Source organism: Grampus griseus, assembly GCF_964374135.1.
Source record: "Grampus griseus genome assembly, chromosome: X".
Taxonomy (NCBI): domain Eukaryota; kingdom Metazoa; phylum Chordata; class Mammalia; order Artiodactyla; family Delphinidae; genus Grampus; species Grampus griseus.
The window spans coordinates 86,549,361-86,569,669 of record NC_138999.1 but is presented as its reverse complement, the minus strand read 5'-3'; the positions used below and the strand labels follow the sequence as shown (position 1 = coordinate 86,569,669).

The 20,309-nt window shown below is 37.6% G+C and overlaps 1 protein-coding gene across 1 annotated transcript in view; it reads left to right on the top strand.

Annotated features, from left to right (window-relative positions):
* SYTL4 (synaptotagmin like 4) overlaps positions 1 to 20,309 on the top strand; it is a 67,956-nt gene that overhangs the window by 24,796 nt on the left and 22,851 nt on the right. The window contains exons 2-5 of the mRNA XM_082680842.1: positions 2,857 to 3,039; positions 3,288 to 3,503; positions 3,643 to 3,752; positions 3,984 to 4,086. Coding sequence (XP_082536968.1) covers positions 2,930 to 3,039; positions 3,288 to 3,503; positions 3,643 to 3,752; positions 3,984 to 4,086 — 539 coding nt within the window. The 5' untranslated portion in view covers positions 2,857 to 2,929. The remainder of the gene's footprint in view (positions 1 to 2,856; positions 3,040 to 3,287; positions 3,504 to 3,642; positions 3,753 to 3,983; positions 4,087 to 20,309) is intronic.

Below are 20,309 nucleotides of genomic sequence, written 5' to 3'. Positions count from 1 at the left end.
TATAATTGCTTATTTTATAATTGCTTTGGCCGCGATCCTGCCTGGACAGAGCCAATAGAGCACTAGCTCTAGAATCTGATTGCCTGGGCTTGAATCCCAGCAACTGCAATTACTTTCTGTTTATTCTTGGGCAAGTTAACCTAACCTCTCCTGAGTCCTCATCTATAAAATGTGGATAATAATAGTACTCATTCTTGGGGTTGTTGTGAGGATTAAATTAGTTAATATATGTAAAGTACTTGTTGCCTGGCATGTAATAAATTCTCAATAAACGGAACTGTTGGGGTGATGATGATAGTGACGATGATCAACAGTAGTGGTGGCATATGCAACACAATGTGCCAAATACAGTGTTAGGTGCTGGGCCAGATACATAGAAGAATATTGAAAAAGTCCTTGTTCTCATGGAGAGTATATATTCTCCTCAGGGATAAGAATTAAGAATATTTCCTCAAGACTACCTAAGAAAGGGCCTATGAAAGAGGCTTAGCATCTTATAGTTCAATAAAGACCAAGAAATAGTGAAGTCAAGAAAATATTGAGATTTCTGGAACCTGTGTCACTTTGCTGTGTTGTTTATACTCTCTATTGTATTGTCGGTAATTAGTTTTAAAAAGTGACAAGTGCTTGTTGTGTAGTTTCAAGGGAGAGCAGAGAAGGTAAGTATGATCCTCATTTCATTTCTCATGCTCTGTCCATCCTGGGCTGTTTGACTCTCATGACAACCAAATCTATATTTTCAGATGCAGTCTCTCTTCCTGAGGTACAGTTTTATGCCTCCAATTACTTCCAGAACCTAATTATCTGGATATCCAGTATGCAGCACAAACTCAATATGACTGAAATGAAACTTCTTGCCTTATTTTCACACCTGTTTCTTCTCTTACAGCCCTTATCACTGTCAGGACTGTTACTAGTCAGTTGTTTAACCTTGACATACACAGTAGGCATCTTTGCCTTCACCTTCTTCATCCTCTCCACTCAATCAGTCACTCCATTCTGTCAGTTCTACTTCTCAAACCTATTCTGTGTTCTTTTTTCTTCCTGTTCTGGTTTAGGCCTGCCCTGCAGCAGATTCAGTGAGTACGTGTACTCCAAACTTGTGTTCCAAACATTGTGATGGGACCTTTAACACACATTATTTAATTTTCTTGACAAGCTTGAGAGGTAGGTCATTTCGTAGATGAGAAACCAGAGGATGACAGAAATACAGTGACTCTGCCTAATTGGTTAGAAGCATAGTTAAGTAAACCTAGATTGTCTTTTTGTCTGGATTATTATAATAATCCCCCTGTCTCCTTTGAATTTTTTTCTTTTTTGAAATTTAAAAGTAAGACATGTTTGTAAAAAAAAAATCAGAACTATGTAAAGTAAAAAGTAAAAGTTGCCCCCTTGCAGTTCTGCTTCCCAAGAGAAACCAATAATAATGGGTTTTGTTCTAGACCTTTTTCTTTGCATATACAAATGTATAGATAAATACTTTACCAAAGAGATCATTCAAGTGCAGTCCTGAAATGACTTTTTTTCCCACTCAGGACCATATTTTCATACAGCTCTACCACATTTTTAAAATGGATACATAGTATGCTATCATATGGAAGTATTGTTTTGTTTAATGATTTCTCTGTTAAAGAACTTCTTTTTGCTCTTACAAATAATATTGCAGTAACTTTCTTGTACGTATACCTTGCATACACATTTATGTGAATATTTCTATTGGGTAGGTTCTTTGATGTGGTATTGCTTGCCTAAGGAGTATGCATATTTTACAATGTGTTACTAACTGTACTTCAATTTTTCTTTTGAATCAGTCTTCCATACTATAGCTGGAGTGATCTTTGTAAAACAAATTTGAGTATGTCATTTCCCAATATCAAAAACAAAGCAACAACAAAGATGTTCAATGGATTTCTGTTGTCTATGTCATCAGTTTTTAAATTCTTAATTTTTAGGAGTATTTGAGAGCTACATAATCTGGTTCCAACCTGTATTTCCTACCGTTCTCCCCAACCAACAAACATATACTCTGTTCTATAAGGTAAAATCCACCTGCTCTGTAAAACCTTCCACATGTATAGTTCTCTCTCTTCCCTCTCTAGGCAAGATAGAACTAGTTACTCCCTTCTGTAAGTTCCCATAACAATTTATTATCCCTTTAATAGCACTTAGTACACTGTACTATGTATCTGTCTCCCCCTACTACTCTGTGACCTTCTTAAAGACAAGAACTGTGCCTTACTCATCTCTGTATCCCCAGCATGTTGCCCAATACCTGTGATTGAGTTCTCAACAAATGTGCGTGAAATAGGTGAAGATATTCTTGAGGCAGTGTTAGCAATAAGGACTTTGGGAGATAGAGTAGGTGACAGCAGTTTTGAAGTGTAGCAGAAAGCTGACTGCATCCTGGGAACATGGATGCTGGTCAGGAAAGGGGAAATGGGTTTCAACTGGCAGAGGTCCCTGTGTGGTTTTCTCCACTACAGAGACCAGCTGTCTGATTATTTGGCTTAATAGACTTGTTACTTGAGAACATTAAAACAATTGAAAATTGGATGATTGAGGAGACACTTTGGTGGAGGGGGAATTTGACTCAGCTGTTCTGTGCTCTTTCCAGACTTATGTTGAAAGACCCAACCCTTTGGCAGAGTCATGAATAAGTGTTTCTTCTTGAAAAATCAAAGCCTCTTCATTTTCAGGGTAGGATTCACCTGGGAGTAGGAATGGTAAATTGGTCACATACTTCTATGTTATCTCTAGCCTGGCTCAAGGGGGAGGTAGCCCACCGAAAGGCTCTAGGGCTGTGGGCCTCTTCTGGAGTAAATTACCTGTGCGAAATTAGTTCTTATCTTATTTCAGGTAACTCTGGGGTAGCTCTCCTGGACTGGTAGCTTTGAAGAAAGAAGAGTAGAAGGAAAAACTAGAATAAGTCATGTCGGAGATACTTGACCTCTCTTTTCTGTCTGAGGTGGAAAGGAATTTGATCCTCAGTGTTCTACAACGAGATGAGGAGCTCCGAAAAGCAGATGAGAAAAGGATTAGGTAAGAGTCCCAGAAAAATCATGGGTTCCCAGGCCTTTAACCAATGATACCTGGACTTTTCCTTATACTTCTCATCTGACTTTCAGAGGAACTTGTGTATGAGGTTTACAACTCCTCAGTGGGTCAGGTTGGGTTCTGAGGTTGCTTCCACAGAACCAAATAGTCTTACTGTCTCTACCCCTCAACCCCTCTCCATCCAGCCTATGCAGATTTCAAATCACTTGTGTTTCTCTTTTGGGTCTTGGCAGACGACTGAAGAATGAGTTACTGGAGATAAAAAGGAAAGGGGCCAAAAGGGGCAGCCAACACTATAGTGATCGGACCTGTGCCCGGTGCCAGGAGAGCCTGGGCCGTTTGACTCCCAAGACCAACACTTGTCGGGGTTGTAATCACCTGGTGTGTCGGGACTGCCGTATCCAGGAAAGCAATGGTACTTGGAGATGCAAGGTGTGCGCCAAGGAAATGTGAGTGTTAACTTATGGCTGAGTAGAGAGAAGAAATGGGGCCCCAGTTGTGGTTAGAATTTCTCCCCTCATCCTTTGTTGGTTGAACGTCAAGGGCGTTTTTTTAATCCATATGTCATTTTCTTTTATTCCTTTGCAGAGAGCTGAAGAAGGCAACTGGAGACTGGTTTTATGACCAGAAAGTGAATCGCTTTGCTTACCGCACCGGCAGTGAGATAATCAGGATGTCCCTGCGCCACAAACCTGCAGGTACCGGACCTGTCGGGAAATGGTTCCTTGAGGTGCTTGACCCTCTGCTGTGGGTGATAGACCCTCTGCTGTGGAATCTTAGTGTATTCTTATTGGTGGTGTCTTCACTCCATGAGCTCAGCCTGTTTGTAGGGAACATGAAGATTGTGTTGATCCTTTCTGCAAGCATGCTGTGTTTCCGTTGCCCCCCCTCATCACCACCCCTCTGCCATGCTTTTGTTTGTCTTGAAGTGAATAAAAGAGAGACAATGGGACAGTCCCTCCTTCATCAGTCACAGATGGGCAATATCTGGCCAGGAAGAAAGATCATTCAGGAGCAACAGAAGGAACCCAGGTAAGAACCAGCAATCATTTAAAGAACTGCTACACATTCCTTTAATTCTTTTATTTTTTTACTTCTATTTGTAAAATAATAGACGCTCATTGTAGGCAACTTTGGAAAGTACAGAAAAGAATAAAGAAGGAAGAAAAAAAAAACTTCCTAATCCTGCAACCCACATGTAAACATTAACATTTTGGTATATTTACTTTGTGCTTTATAAGAACAATTTGAAGACAAATACAGATAACACATACTCATTATTAAACATTTAACCAGTATAGGAAACAATAAAGAAATCAACAAATCACCCAAATTCTTACTACCCCAGTATTCATATTATGTGAAAATTATTTCAGATATCTTTTGTGCATATATGTAGATAGAGGGATGGGTGGATGGATAGACTGAAAAGCCTTTATAATATTGGGTCATAATATAGTAAATTAAAAGCTTTGTTTAATTTTACTTGAATTTGACAGAATAAAACACTGAAATAAAATACAGGAATTGCTAATCTTCAGACGAATGTTTCTTTACCATAAAAGATATTAGTCATTAATATCCATTTAAGCTTAAGAAAAAATATGAAAACCATTGAGCAGTTAGTCATTTTTTTGTAGTGTCTTTTTGGTAACAGCCTTATCAAGCTATAATTCATACACCATATAATTCACCTATTAATAGTGTACAATGCAATGGTTTTTAGTATATACACAGAACGGTGCAACCATCACCTCAATTGATTTTAGAACTTTTTGTCACATTAAAACGAAACCCTGTACCCTTTAGCTATCAGTGACTCCCCAACCTCCATATCTTTCCCATCCCTAAACAGTCACTGATCTACTTTTAATTTCTATATATTTGCCTATTTTGGACATTTTATTTAAATAGAATCATACAATATGTGGTCCTTTGTGACTGTCTTGTCTCACTTAACATAATGTTTTCAGGGTTCATCCATGTTGAAGCATGTATCAGTACTTCATTTCTTTTTATTGCCCCCATTTGTTTATCCATTCATCTGTTGATGGACGTTTGGATTGTTTCCACTTTTTAGACTAATGCTATTATGAACATTTGTATTGAGTTTTTGTGTGGACATATGTTTTCATTTCTCTTAGAAAGATACCTAGGCGTGGAGTTGCTGGGTCAAATGATCATTTAGTCATTTTGTAAATCTACCTTTTTCAATATTAAACATTATCAGTGGACTCTACTATGAAGAAGGAGGAGGAGATTAGCTTGCTTACACTTCCTCCTAACACTTTCCCCTACTCCCACTTTTTATTAATCAAGTTATTTTTACTTTGTCAGGGCTTACAACATTTACATTCTGTTATGCAATCATAAATCATCTGCTTGTTTTATCTGTTTGTTTACTTTTAGTTCGTATTTAAAAGGATCTTATGCTTACAACCAGGCTTTGGCCCATGGTTCATCTATATTTCTGAATCCTTTACTTTGACTTCTTTTTATTTTTTTGCCGTACGCGGGCCTCTCACTGTTGTGTCCTCTCCCATTGCGGAGCACAGGCTCCGGATGCGCAGGCTCAGCAGCCATGGCTCACGGGCCTAGCCGCTCCGCGGCATGTGGGATCTTCCCGGACCGGGGCATGAACCCGTGTCCCCTGCATCGGCAGGTGGACTCTCAACCACTGCGCCACCAGGGAAGCCCTGACTTATTTCTTGATTGTCAGGATTTTATCATTGAGGAGTTCCTTCAAGAATAGCTTGTAGGTGCTATGTTCATTTCACTCTTTCATGTTAAGAATGTCTGCCTAGTCCCTTTATGAATTTGAATGATATCTTGGCTGGATATTATATTCTTGGGTTACACTTTCTTTCCCTTAGAATATTGTAGACATTACTCCATTGTCTTCTGCCACTGAATGTAACTGAAGGAGTCTTAGGCCAGCTAGCCTTTTCTTTTTCTCCCTTGTAGGTAACACACTGTGTGTGTGTGTGTGTGTGTGTGTGTGTGTGGTGTGTGTGCATGCACACATACATGCACACATGTGTGTCTGAATATGCCTGAAAATTTCCTTTTATTTTTCTTGAAGTTTAGTAACTTAACAAGGATAGATCTCAATGGTGATCATCCTGTTTCATTTTTCCCTAATACACAGTGTACCCTTGATGAATTCTTTCTTCATTGATGGAAAATTTTTCTGCATTGTATCCTGTGAACTCTTTCTATTTCACTAGTTAAGTTCTCCACTTCAGGGACATTGGATTTCTTCATCTTCCATTTCTGTCCTTTTACTGTCAAATGCAAAAGAAAAATAGAAAGGTGAAAGCAATTAATCATAATAGCCCAACCCTTTCTTCTGTGCTATTACTTTGATTTTCAGCCATTTTCTTTTTTCCATTTCCTCCCTTCTTCCCTCCCCCCTTCCTTTTTGCTGTATCTAATTTACTGATTTGAATGAATGATCTTGTTTACATTTTAATTTATTCTTTGCTCTCAGTTTTCCTTTTTCTCTAATTTTGTTGTTTCATCATCTTGTATTGAGCTCTTGTGCCTTATCAAATCTATATTCTTATTAAGTTCCTGTGTAAGTCTAAAGCATTCACAAAAAAGCTACTTATTTTCCTATGATTATATTCTTCTCCACAATTCGTTCTTTGTTCATCATGCAAGTTCTTTCTATTTCTCCCCACCCCATGTCATATTTATGTATCTTCTAGACCACTTCTTTTCATTCCACTCATGTTTAACATGGGAGGTTCTGTCTGTATTTTTTGTTTGCTCTGATATAGTGTGTGAATTCTTCTTGACAGGCTTTTCATCTCAACTTGACACAATTTATCTCTTCTCCACACTCAATTATACTTTAGTTTAAGGATAGAAGTTACTTTCTACAAAATACCTGTACTCCAAAAACTATAAGACGCTGATGAAAGAAATTAAAGACCACACAAACATACTATGTTCTTCAATTGGAAGAATCAATATTGTTAAAATAACCATACTACCCAAGGCAATCTACAGATTCAATGCAGTCCCTATCAAATCACCAACGGTATTTTTCGTAGAACTGGAACAAGAAATTTTAAAATTTGTATGGAAACACAAAAGACCCTGAGTAGCCAAAACAATCTTGAGAAGGATGAATGGAGCTGGAGGAATCAAGTGCCCTGACTTCAGACTATACTACACAGCTACAGTAATCAAAATAGTATGGTACCAGCACAAAAACAGACACATAGATCAATGGAACAGGATAGAAAGCCCAGAAATAAACCCACACACTTATGGTCAATTAATCTATGACAAAAGAGTCAAGAATATACAATGGAGAAAAGACAGTCTCTTCAGTCAGTGGTGTGGGGAAAACTGGACAGTTACATGTAAAAGAGTGAAATTAGAACATTCTCTAACACCATATACAAAAATAAACTCAAAATGGATTAAAGACCTAACTATAAGACCAGATACTATACAACTCCTAGAGGAAGACATAGGCAGGACACTCTTTGATGTAAACCGCAGCAGTATTTTTTTGGACCTGTCTCCTAGAGTAATGGAAACAAAAGCAAAAATAAACAGATGGGACCTACTTAAACTTGAAAGCTTTTGCACAGCAAAGGAAATCATAAACAAAATGAAAAGACAACCTACAAAATGGGAGAAAATATTTGCAAATGATGTGACTGACAAGGGATTAATTTCCAAACTAAACAAACAGCTCATACAACTCAATATCAAAAAACCAAACAACCCAAACAAAAAATGGGCAAAAGACTTTTAATAGACATTTCTCCAAAGAAGACATACAGATGGCCAACAGGCACATGAAAAGATGCTCAGCATTGCTAATTACTAGAAAAAAACAAATCAAAATGATAATATGGTACCACCTCACACTGGTCAGAATGGCCATCATCAAAAAGTCTACAAATGATAAATGCTGGAGAGGGTGTGGATCAAAGAGAACCCTCCTACGCTGTTGGTGGGAATGTAAATTGGTGCAGCCACTATGCAAAATAGTATGGAGGTTCCTTAAAAAACTAAAAATGGAGTTGCCATATGATCCAACAATCCCACTCCTGGGCATATATATAGAAAAGACAAAAACTCTAATTCGAAAAGATACATGCACCCCGAGGTTCATAGCAGCACTATAGTCAAGACATGGAAGCAATTTAAGTGTCCATCAACAGATGAATGGACAAAGAAGATGTGGTACATATATACAATGGAATACTACTCAGCCATAAAAAGAAAGAGAATGCCATTTGGAGCAACATGGATGGACTTAGAGATTATCATACTAAGTGAAGTAAGTCAGACAGAGAAAGACAAATACCATATGATATCACTTATATATGGAATCTAGAATATGATACAAATAAACTTATTTACAAAACAGAAATAGACTTACAGACATAGAAAACAAATTTATGGTTACCAAAGGGGAAAGGGGTAGGGAGGGATAAACTGGGAATTTGGGATTAGCAGATATACACTACTATATATAAAACAGATAAACAACAAGGACCTACTGTATAGCACAGGGAACTATATTCAATATCTTGTAATAACCCATAATGGAAAAAAATCTGAAAAAGAATATATATATATGCATATAACTGTGAATCACTTTGCTATACACCTGAAACATTGTAAATCAACTATACTTCAATAAAAAGTAAATAAAATAAAATACAATACTTGGGGAAAAAAAGAAATTGCTTTCTATATACTTCTTTTCTGTAACCCGAGGGGAGGGGCAAAAGACAACTTGAGGATCCTGGATTTCAGTCTCCTGAAATTCTCTTAAATGTCTGGGCTCACTCAGTCCAGCTCTGGATGCATCCTCTAGTTCATACCAGTGACCCTGAAAGATGATGTCCCCCAGCAGGCTTGTCTGCCTCTGCTGGGGTCTCCCAGTGATACCTGGGGCTGCAAATCTTGAGGATTTTTGTTTTCCTTGTCTTACCCCAGGACTGCCTGCTCACTTAATCTGTACATCTTCACATTGGAAGTTTTGCTGAGCTAGATCTTTCTTCTGTTTTCTTAGCCATGACTTTTTCAACTTTATGACTTGAGTCTTTATTCCTTTCCTCATTTGGCTGCTGCTGCTGAATTTTTGACTTTTTATTTGTGTTTTTTTCCCCTAACTTTCTCTTGGCCAAAGAGAAATGACTTTATCATGTTTTATATGATTGATGAAAAGCAATATAGAAATATATCAAATGAGTCCCCAGTAACCTCACTTCCTCTGCCCCAGACAGTTCTTGTTACCAGTCATTAATAATTTTGATATATGGACTACCAGACTGTCTAAATGTACAAATATGGGTTGGATTTTTCAAGTTTTAATTTCTTTTTACAAAAGGATCGTACTGTATACATGTTAAGTGGAAAAATGAGACAGAATTTAAAAAACTCAAGAATACAGATAATATGGAAAATGGGCAAAAGATTTGAACATTTTACCAAAGATAATATACAGATATCAAATAAACACATGAAAAGATGCTCAACATCATTAGTCATTAGGGAAATGCAAATTAAAATCATACGATGCTACTGTGTACCCACTAGAATGGCTAAAATTATAAAGACTGACTATAACAGTTTTTGTTAATTTAAATTTTTTATTGAAGTATAGTCAGTTTACAGTCTTGTGCTAATTTCTGCTGTACAGCAAAGTGACTCAGTTATGCACATATATACATTCTTTTCAAATATTTTTTCCGTTATGAATTATCCCAGGAGATTGGATATAGTTCCCTGTGCTATACAGTAGGACCTTGTTGTTATCCATTCTAAAAGTAATAGTTTGCATCTATTAACCCCAAACTCCCTGTCCATCCCTCTCCCTCCTCCTATCCCCCTTGGCAACCACAAGTCTGTTCTCTATGTCTGTGAGTCTATTTCTGTTTTGTAGCTAGGTTCATTTGTACCATAGTTTAGATTCCACATATAAGTGGTATCATATGGTATTTATCTTTCTCTTTCTGACTTCACTTAGTAAGATAATCTCTAGTTGCATCTATGTTGCTGCAAATGGCATTATTTCATTCTTTTTTGTGGCTGAGTAGTATTCCATTGTATGTGTGTACCATGTCTTCTTTATCCATTCATCTGTCGATGGACATTTAGGTTGTTTCTATGTCTTGGTTATTGTGAATAGTGCTGCTTTGAACACAGGGTTGCATGTATCTTTTTGAATTATAGTTTTGTCCGGATATATGCCCAGGGGTGGGATTGCTAGATCATATGGTAACTCTACTTGTAGTTTTCTGAGGAACATCCATACTGTTTTGCATAGTGGCTGTACCAATTTACATTCCCACCAACAGTGTAGGAGGATTCCCTTTTCTCCACACCCTCTCCATCATTTGTTACTTGTAGACTTTTTGATGATGGCCAGTATGAGGTGGTACCTCATTATAGTTTTGATTTGCATTTCTCTAATCAGTGATGTTGAGCATCTTTTCATGTGCCTGTTGGCCATCTGCATGTCTTCTTTGGAGAAATGTCTGTTAAAGTCTTCTGCCCATTTTTCAATTGGGTGGTTTGTTTTTTTGTTGTTGAGTTGTATGAGCTGTTTGTATATTTTGGAGATTAAGCCCTTGCTGGTTGCATCATTTGCAAATATTTTCTCCCATTCTGTAGGTTGTCTTTTTGTTTTGTTTATAGTTTCATTTGCTGTGCAAAAGCTTGTAAGTTTGATTAGGTCCCATTTGTTTATTTTTATGTCTATTGCCTTGGGAGACTGACCTAATATTACTACAGTTTATGTCTGAGAATGTTTTGCTTAGGTTCTCTTCTAGTTTTATGGTGTCATGTCTTATATTTAAGTCTTTAAACCATTTTGAGTTTATTTTTGTGCATGGTGTGAAGGTGTGTTCTAATGTCATTGATTTATATGCAGCTGTCCAACTTTCCCAGCATGACTTGCTAAAAAGACTGTCTTTTTACTGTTTTAGATTCTTGCCTCCTTTGTCAAAGATTGACTGTAGGTGTGTAGGTTTATTTCTTGGCTGTCTATTCTGTTCCATTGATCCATATGTCTCTTTTTGTACCAATACCACACTGTTTTGATTACTGTAGCTTTGTAGTATTTTATGAAGTCTGTGAGAGTTATGTCACCTGCAGACAGGTGTTTTTTTCCCCTCAGAATTACTTTGGCAGTTCTGGGCCTTTTATGGTTCCATGTAAATTTTTGGATTATTTGTTCTAGTTCTGTGAAAAATGTCATGGGTAATTTGATTTGCATTAAATCTGTAGATTGCTTTGGGTAGTATTTCCATTTCAAGAATATTAAATCTTCCAATCCAAGAGCATGGGGTATCTTTCTATTGCTTTGAATCCTCTTTAATTTCCTTTATTAATGTTTTATAGTTCTCAGCATGTAAGTCTTTCATCTCCTTGGTCAGGTTTATTCGTAGGTATTTTATTTTGGTGCAATTCTAGAAGGTATTTTTTTTTACATTCTCTTTCTGATATTTCATTGTCATTGTAAAGATGCGGTTGATTCTGGGTGTCAATCTTGTATCCTGCTACTTTGCTGAACTCATTTATTAGATCTAATAGTTTTTGTGTGGAGTCCTTAGGGTTTTCTATGTATAGTATCATGTCATCTGCATATAGTGTCAATTTTTCCTCTTCCCTTCCAATATGGATACCTTTTATCTCTTTTTCTTGTCTGTGGCTAGGACTTCCAATACTATGTTGAATAGAGGAGGTGAGAGTGGGCATACTTGTCTTGTTCCAGAGTTGAGCACGAAGGCTTTCAGCTTCTCACCATTGACTATTACAATGGCTGTGGGATTGTCATAAATGGCTCTCATTACGTTGAGATATGTTCCCTCTATACCCATTTTGGTAAGAGTTTTTATCATCAATGGATGTTGAATTTTGGCTTTTTCTGCATCTACTGAGAGGATCATGTGGTTTTTGACTTTTCTTTTTTTTATGCAGTGTATTAAATTGATTGTTTTGCGTATGTTGAACCATCCTTGTGAACTTGGGATGAATCCCACTGGTCGTGGTGTATGATATTTTTTAATGTATAGTTGGATTCGGTTTGCTAATATTTTGTTGAGAAGTTTTGCATCTATATTCATCAAAGGTATTGGCCTATAATTTTCTTTTTTTCATGGTATCTTTGTCTGGTTTTGGTATCAGAGTGATGGTGGCTTCACAGAATGTCTTTGGGAGTGATCCCTCCTCTTCAGTCTTTTGGAAGAGTTTGAGAAGAATCAGTATAAGTTCTTCTTTGTGTGTTGGCTAGAATTCGCTTGTGAAGCCATCTGGTTCTAGACTTTTGTTTGTAGGGAGGTTTTTTTTAACATCTTTATTGGAGTATAATTGCTTTACAATGGTGTGTTAGTTTCTGCTTTATAACAAAGTGAATCAGCTATACATATACATATATCCCAATATCTCCTCCCTCTTGCGTCTCCCTCCCACTCTCCCTATCCCACCCCTCTAGGTGGTCACAAAGCACGGAGCTGATCTCCCTGTGCTATGCAGCTGCTTCCCACTAGTTATTGGTTTTACATTTGGTAGTGTATATATGTCCATGCCACCCTATCACTTTGTCCCAGCTTACCCTTCCCACTCCCCATGTCCTCAAGTCCATTCTCTACATCTGTGTCTTTATTCCTGTCCTGCCCCTAGGATCTTCAGAAGCTTTTTTTTTTTAGATCCCCTATATATGTGTTAGCATACGGTATTTGTTTTTCTCTTTCTGACTTACTTCACTCTGTATGACAGACTCTAGGTCCATCCACCTCACTACAAATAACTCAACTTCATTTCTTTTTATGGCTGAGTAATATTCCATTGTATATATGTGCCACATCTTCTTTATCCATTCATCTGTCGATGGACACTTATGTTGCTTCCATGTCCTGGCTATTGTAAATAGAATTGCAATGAACATTGTGATACATGACTCTTTTTGAATTATGGTTTTCTTGGGGTATATGTCAAATAGTGGGATTGCTGGGTCATATGGTAGTTCTATTTTTAGTTTTTTAAGGAACCTCCACACTGTTCTCCATAGTGGCTGTATCAATTTACATTCCTACCAGCAGTGCAAGAGAGTTCCCTTTTCTCCACACCCTCTCCAGAATTTATTGTTTGTAGATTGTTTTATGATGGCCATTGTGACTGGTGTGAGGTGATACCTCATTGTAGTTTTGATTTGCATTTCTCTAATGATTAGTGATGTTGAGTATTCTTTCATGTGGTATGTTGGCAATCTGTATATCTTCTTTGGAGAAATGTCTATTTAGGTCTTCTGCCCATTTTTGGATTGGGTTGTTTGTTTTTTTGATATTGAGTTGCATGAGCTACTTGTAAGTTTTGGAGATTAATCCTTTGTCAGTTGCTTCATTTGCAAATATTTTCTCCCATCTGAGGGTTGCCTTTTCATCTTGTTTATGGTTTCCTTTACTGTGCAAAAGCTTTTAAGTTTCATTAGGTCCCATTTGTTTATTTTTGTTTTTCTCTAGGAAGTGGGTCAAAAAGGATCTTGCTGTGATTTATGTCATAGAGTGTTCTGCCTGTGTTTTCCTCTAAGAGTTTCATAGTGTCTGGCCTTACATTAAGGCCTTTAATTGATTTTTTTTTTTTTTGCGGTACGTGGGCCTCTCACTGTTGTGGCCTCTCCCATTACGGAGCACAGGCTCCGGACGCACAGGCACAGTGGCCATGGCTCACGGGCCCAGCCGCTCCACGGCATGTGGGATCTTCCTGGACCTGGGCACGAACCTATGTCACCTGCATCGGCAGGCAGACTCTTAACCATTGCACCACTAGGGAAGCCCGGTCTTTAATTGATTTTGAGTTTATTTTTATGTATGGTGTTAGGGAGTGTTCTAATTTCATTCTTTTACTTGTAGCTGTCCAGTTTTCCCAGCATCACTTATTGAAGAGGCTGTCTTTTCTCCATTGTATATTCCTGCCTCCTTTATTAAAGATAAGGTGACCATATGTGCGTGGGTTTATCTCTGGGCTTTCTATCCTGTTCCATTGATCTATATTTCTCTTTTTGTGCCAGTACCATACTGTCTTGATTACTGTAGCTTTGTAGTATAGTCCGAAGTCAGGGAGCCTGATTCCTCCAGCTCCATTTTTCTTTCTCAAGATTGCTTTGGCTATTCGCGGTCTTTTGTGTTTCTATACAAATTGTGAAAACTCTTGTTCTAGTTCTATGAAAAATGCCATTGGTAGTTTTATAGGGATTTCATTGAATCTTTAGATTAGTTTCGGTAGTATACTCATTTTCACAATGTTGATTCTTCCAGTCCAAGAACATGGTATATCACCCCATCTGTTTGTGTCATCTTTAATATCTTTCATCAGTGTCTTAATAGTTTTCTGCATACAGATCTTTTGTCTCCTTAGGTAGGTTTATTCCTAGGCATTTTATTCTTTTTGTTGCAGTGGTAAATGGGAGTGTTTCCTTAATTTCTCTATCAGATTATTTATCATTAGTGTATAGGAATGCAAGAGATTTATGTGCATTAATTTTGTATCCTGCTACTTTACCAAATTCATTGATTAGCTCTAGTAGTTTTCTGGTAGCATCTTCAGGATTCCATGTATACTATCATATCATCTGAAAACAGTGACAGCTTTACTTCTTCTTTTCTGATTTGGACTCCTTTTCATTCTTTTTCTTCTCTGATTCCTGTGGCTAAAACTTCCGAAACTATGTTGAATAATAGTGGTGAGGGTGGACAACCTTGTCTTGTTCCTGATCTTAGAGGAAATGGTTTCAGTTTTTCACCACTGAGAATGATGTTGGCTGTGGGTTTGTCATATGTAGCCTTTATGAAGTTCAGGTAAGTTCCCTCTGTGCCTACTTTCTGGAGGGTTTTTATCATAAGTGGGTGTTGAATTTTGTTGAAAGCTTTTCCTGCATCTATTGAGATGATCATATGGTTTTTCTCCTTCAGTTTGTTAATGTGGTTTATCACATAGATTGATTTGTGTATATTGAAGAATCCTTGCATTCTTGGAATAAACCCCACTTGATCATGGTGTATGGTCCTTTTAATGTGCTGTTGGATTCTGTTTGCTAGTATTTTGTTGAGGATTTTTGCATCTATGTTCATCAGTGATATTGGTCTGTAGTTTTCTTTCTTTGTGACATCCTTGTCTGGTTTTGGTATCAGGGTGATGGTGGCCTCATAGAATGAGTTTGGGAGTGTTCCTCCCTTTGCTATATTTTGAAAGAGCTTAAGGAGGATAGGTGTTAGGTCTTCTCTAAACGTTTGATAGAATTCCCCTGTGAAGCCGTCTAGTCCTGGGCTTTTGTTTATTGCAAGATTTTTAATCACTGTTTCAATTTCAGTGCCTGTGATTGTTCTGTTTATATTTTCCATTTCTTCCTGGTTCAGTCTCAGCAGGTTGTGCTTTTCTAAGAATGTGTCCATTTCTTCCAGGTTGTTCATTTTATTGGCATACAGTTGCTTGTAGTAATCTCTCATGATCCTTTGTATTTCTGCAGTGTCAGTTGTTATTTCTCCTTTTTCATTTCTAATTCTGTTTATTTGAGTCTTCTCCCATTTTTTCTTGAAGAGCCTGGCTAATGGCTGAACTTTGGGTTTTTTTGTTCTTCTCTCTCTAATTGCTTTAGGTGTAAGGTTAGGTTGTTTATTTGAGATGTTTCTTGTTTCTTGAAGTAGGATTTTATTGCTATAAACTTCTCTCTTATAACTACTTTTGCTGCATCACATAGGTTTAGGGTCGTCATGTTTTCATTGTCATTTGTTGCTAGGTATTATTTGATTTCCTCTTTGATTTCTTCAGTGATCTCTTGGTTATTTAGTAGTGTATGGTTTAGCCTCCCTGTGTTTGTATTTTTTACAGATTTTTTCCTGTAATTTATATCTAGTCTCATAGCGTTGTGGTTGGAAAAGATACTTGATACAATTTCAATTTTCTTAAATTTACCAAGGGTTGATTTGTGACCCAAGATCTGATCTATCCAGGAGAATGTTCCATGAGCACTTGAGAAGGAAGTGTATTCTGTCGTTTTTGGATGGAATATCCTATAAATATCAATTAAGTCCATCTTGTTTAGTGCATCATTTAAAGCTTGTACTTTCTTACCTATTTTCATTTTGGATGATCTATCCATTGGTGAAAGTAGGGTGTTAAAGTCCCCTACTATGATTGTGTTACTGTCGATTTCCCCTTTTATGGCTGTTAGCATTTGGCTTATGTATTGAGGTGATCCTATGTTGAGTGCATAAATATTTACAATTTTTATATCTTATTCTTGGATTTATCCCTTGATCACTATGTAGTGTCTTTCTTTGTCTCTTGTAATAGTCTTTATTTTAAAGTCTATTTTGTCTAATATGAGAATTGCTACTTCAGCTTTAATTTGATTTCCATTTGCATGGAATATCTTTTTCTATCCCCTCACTGTCAGTCTGTATGAGTCCCTAGGTCTGAAGTGGGTCTTTTGTAGATAGCATGTATATGGGTCTTGTTTTTATATCCATTCAGCCAGTCTGTGTCCTTTGGTTGGAGCATTTAATCCATTTACATTTAAGGTAGTTATCGATATGTATGTTCCTATTACCATTTTCTTAATTATTTTGGATTTGTTATTGTAGGTCTTTACCTTCTCTTGTGTTTCTCGCCTAAAGAAGTTCCTTTAGCATTTGTTGTAAAGCCGGTTTGGTGGTGCTGAATTCTCTTAGCTTTTGCTGCTCTCTAAAGGTTTTAATTTCTCCATTGAATCTGAATGAGATCCTTGCTGGGTAGAGTAATGTTGGTTGTAGGTTTTTCTCTTTCATCACTTTAAATATGTCCTGCCACTCTCTTCTGGGTTGAAGATTTTCTGGTGAAAGATTAGCTGTTAATCTTATGGGGATTCCCTTGTATGTTATTTGTTGTTTTTCCCTTGCTGCTTTTAATATTTTTTCTTTGTATTTAATTTTTGATAGTTTGATTAATGTGTCTTGGCTTGTTTCTTGGATTTTTCCTGTATGAGACTCTCTGCGCTTCCTGGACTTGATTGACTATTTCCTTTCCCGTATTAAGGACGTTTTCATCTATAATCTGTTCAGATATTTTCCCAGTCCCTTTCTTTTTCTCTTCTTCTTCTGGGACCCCTATAATTCTAATGTTGGTGCATTTAATGTTGTCCCAGAGGTCTCTGAGACTGTCCTCAGTTCTTTTCATTCATTTTTCTTTATTCTGCTCTGCAGTAGATACTTCCACTATTTTATCTTCCAGGTCACTTATCCATTCTTCTGCCTAGTTATTCTGCTACTGATTCCTTCTAGAGAATTTTAAATTTCATTTATTGTGTTGTTCATCATTGTTTGGTTTTTAATTCTTGTAAGTGTTTGGTCTGGTGTTTTTTTTTTTTTTTTGCGGTACGTGGGTCTCTCGGTGTTGTGGCCTCTCCCGTTGCAGAGCACAGGCTCCGCACACGCAGGCTCAGCGGCCATGGCTCACGGGCCTAGCCGCTCCGCGGCATGTGGTATCCTCCCAGACCGGGCACGAACCCGCATCCCCTTCATCGGCAGGTGGACTCTCAACCACTGCAGCACTAGGGAACCCCTGTCTGGTGGGTTTTTACCTTGCTCCTTCATCTGCTGTGTGTTTCTCTGTCTTCTCATTTTGCTTAACTTACTGTGTTTGGGGTCTCCTATTTGCAGGCTGCAGGTTCGTAGTTCCTGTTGCTTTTGGTGTCTGCCCCCAGTAAGTAAGGTTGGTTCAGTGGGGTGTATAGGGTTCTGGTGGAGGGGAGTGGTGCCTGTGTTCTGGTGGATGAGACTGGATCTTGTCTTTCTGGTATGCAGGAGCGCATCCGGTGGTGTGTTTTGGGGTGTCTTTGACCTTATAATGATTTTAGTCAGCCTCTCTGCTTATGCGTGGGGTTGTGTTCCTGTCTTGCTAGTTGTTTGGCATAGGTTGTCCAGCACTGTAGCTTGCTGGTCGTTGAGTGGAGCTGTGTCTTAGCATTGAGGTGGTGATCTCTGGGACAGCTTTTGCCATTTGATATTACATGGAGCTGGAAGGTCTCTGGTGGACCAGTGTCCTGAACTCGGCTCTCCCACTTCAGAGGCATAGGCCCGACACCTGACTGGAGCACCAAGACCCTGTCAGCCACACGGTTCAGAAGAAAAGGGAGAAAAAAAACAAAGAAAAAAAGAATAAGATAAAATAAAGTTATTAAAATAAAAAAAATTATGAAAAACTAAAAAGTAGTAAAAAAAAAAAGAAAGAAAGAAGAGAGCAACCAAACCAAAAAACAAATCCACCAATGATAAGAATCGCTAAAAACTATATTAAAAAAAAAAAAAGAAATGGACAGAACCCTGGGACAAATGGTAAAAGCAAAGCTATACAGACAAAATCACACAAGGAAGCATACACATGCACACTCACAAAAAGATAAAAAGGAGAAAAGAATATTTATCTATATAAAAAAAGAGGAAGAGAGCAATCAAATCAATAAACAAACCTTCCAGTGATAATAAACTCTAAATACTAAACTACGATCAACATAAAACCAGAAAGAAATTAGATGCAGAAAGCAAACCCCAAGTCTACAGTTGCTCCCAAAGTCCACCACCTCAATTTTGGGATGATTCATCTATTCAGGTATTCCAGAGTTGCAGGGTACATCAAGTTGATTGTGGAGATTTAATCCGCTGCTCCTGAGGCTGCTGGGAGAAATTTCCCTTTCTCTTCTTTGTTTGCACAGCTCCTGGGGTTCACCTTTGGATTTGGCCCCACCTCTGCATGTAGGTCACCTGAGCGCGTTTGCTGTTCGGTCAGACAGGATGGGGTTAAAGGAGCAGCTGATTAGGGGGCTCTGGCTCACTCAGGCTGGGGGGATGGAGGGGTACGGAATGTGGGGCAAGCCTGTGGCAGCAGAGGCCAGCATGACGTTGCAACACCCTGAGGCATGCTGTGCGTTCTCTGTAGGGAGTTTTTTAAAATTACAGATTCTATTTCACTTCTAGTGATCAGTTTGGTGGGCTTTATGTTTCTAGAAAGTTGTCTGTTTCTTCTAGGTTGTCAAATTTGTTGTCATAAAATTGTTCATAGTTTTCTCTTATGTTTTTTTTTTGTATTTCTGCAGTATCGGTTGAGATTTCTCCTTTTTCATTTGTGATTTTGTTTATTTGGGTTCTCTCTCTTTTCTTCTTGGTGAACCTGGCCAGAGGTTTGTCAATTTTGTTTACCCTTTCAAAGAACCAGCTCTTGGTTTTATTTACTTTTTCTATTGTCTTTTAAAATCTGTTTCTTGTTTATTTCCTTCCTGATCTTTATTACTTCCTTCCTTCTGCTAACTTCAGGTTTTGTTTGTTCTTTTTTTCTAATTTCTTTAGGTGGTATGTTAGGTTGTTTATTTTCCTTGTTTTTTTAGGAAGACCTGTATTGCTATGAACTTCCCTCTAAGAACTGCTATTGCTGCATCCCATAGATTTTGTATGGTTGTGTTTTCATTTGTTGTTTTCTCAAAGTATTTTTTAATTTCCGTTTTGATTTCCTTGTTGACCCATTGGTTTTTTAGTAGCGTGTTGTTTAGTCTCCATGTAATCATTTTTCTGTCATTTCTTTTCCTGTGGTTTATTTCTAGTTTCATGCCATTGTGGTCAGAGAAGATTCTTGAAATAATTTCTATACTCTTAAATTTGTTGAGGTTAGTTTTGTGCCCTAGTATGTGGTCAATCCTAGACAATGTTCCATGTGCAGTTGAAAAGAATGTGTATTCTGGGTTTTTTTTAGATGTAATATCCTGAAAATATCAGTTAAGTCTAACTGTTCTATTGTATCATTTAGGATCTCTCTTGCCTTACTGATTTTTTGTCTAGAAGATCTGCCCATTGATGTGAGTGTGGTGTTAAAGTTTCCTACTATTATTATATTCCCGTCAGTTTCTCCCTTAACGTCTGTTAGTGTTTGTTTTATGTGTTTGGGTTCTCCTGTATTAGGTGCATGTATGTTGATAAGTGTAAAATTCTCTTCTTGTATTGATCCTTTTACCATTATATAGTGTCCTTCTTTATCTTTCTTTATGGCCTTTGTTTAAAAGTCTATTTTGTCTGATATGAGTATTGCAACTCCTGCTTTCTTGTCATTTCCATTTACATGAAATAACTTTTTCCATCCCCTCACTTTCAGCTTGTGTGTGTCCTTTGCCCTAAGTTGCGTCTCTTGTAGGCAGCATGTTGTAGGCTCTTGTTTTTTTTGTATCCAGGCTGCCACTCTATGTCTTTTGATTGGAG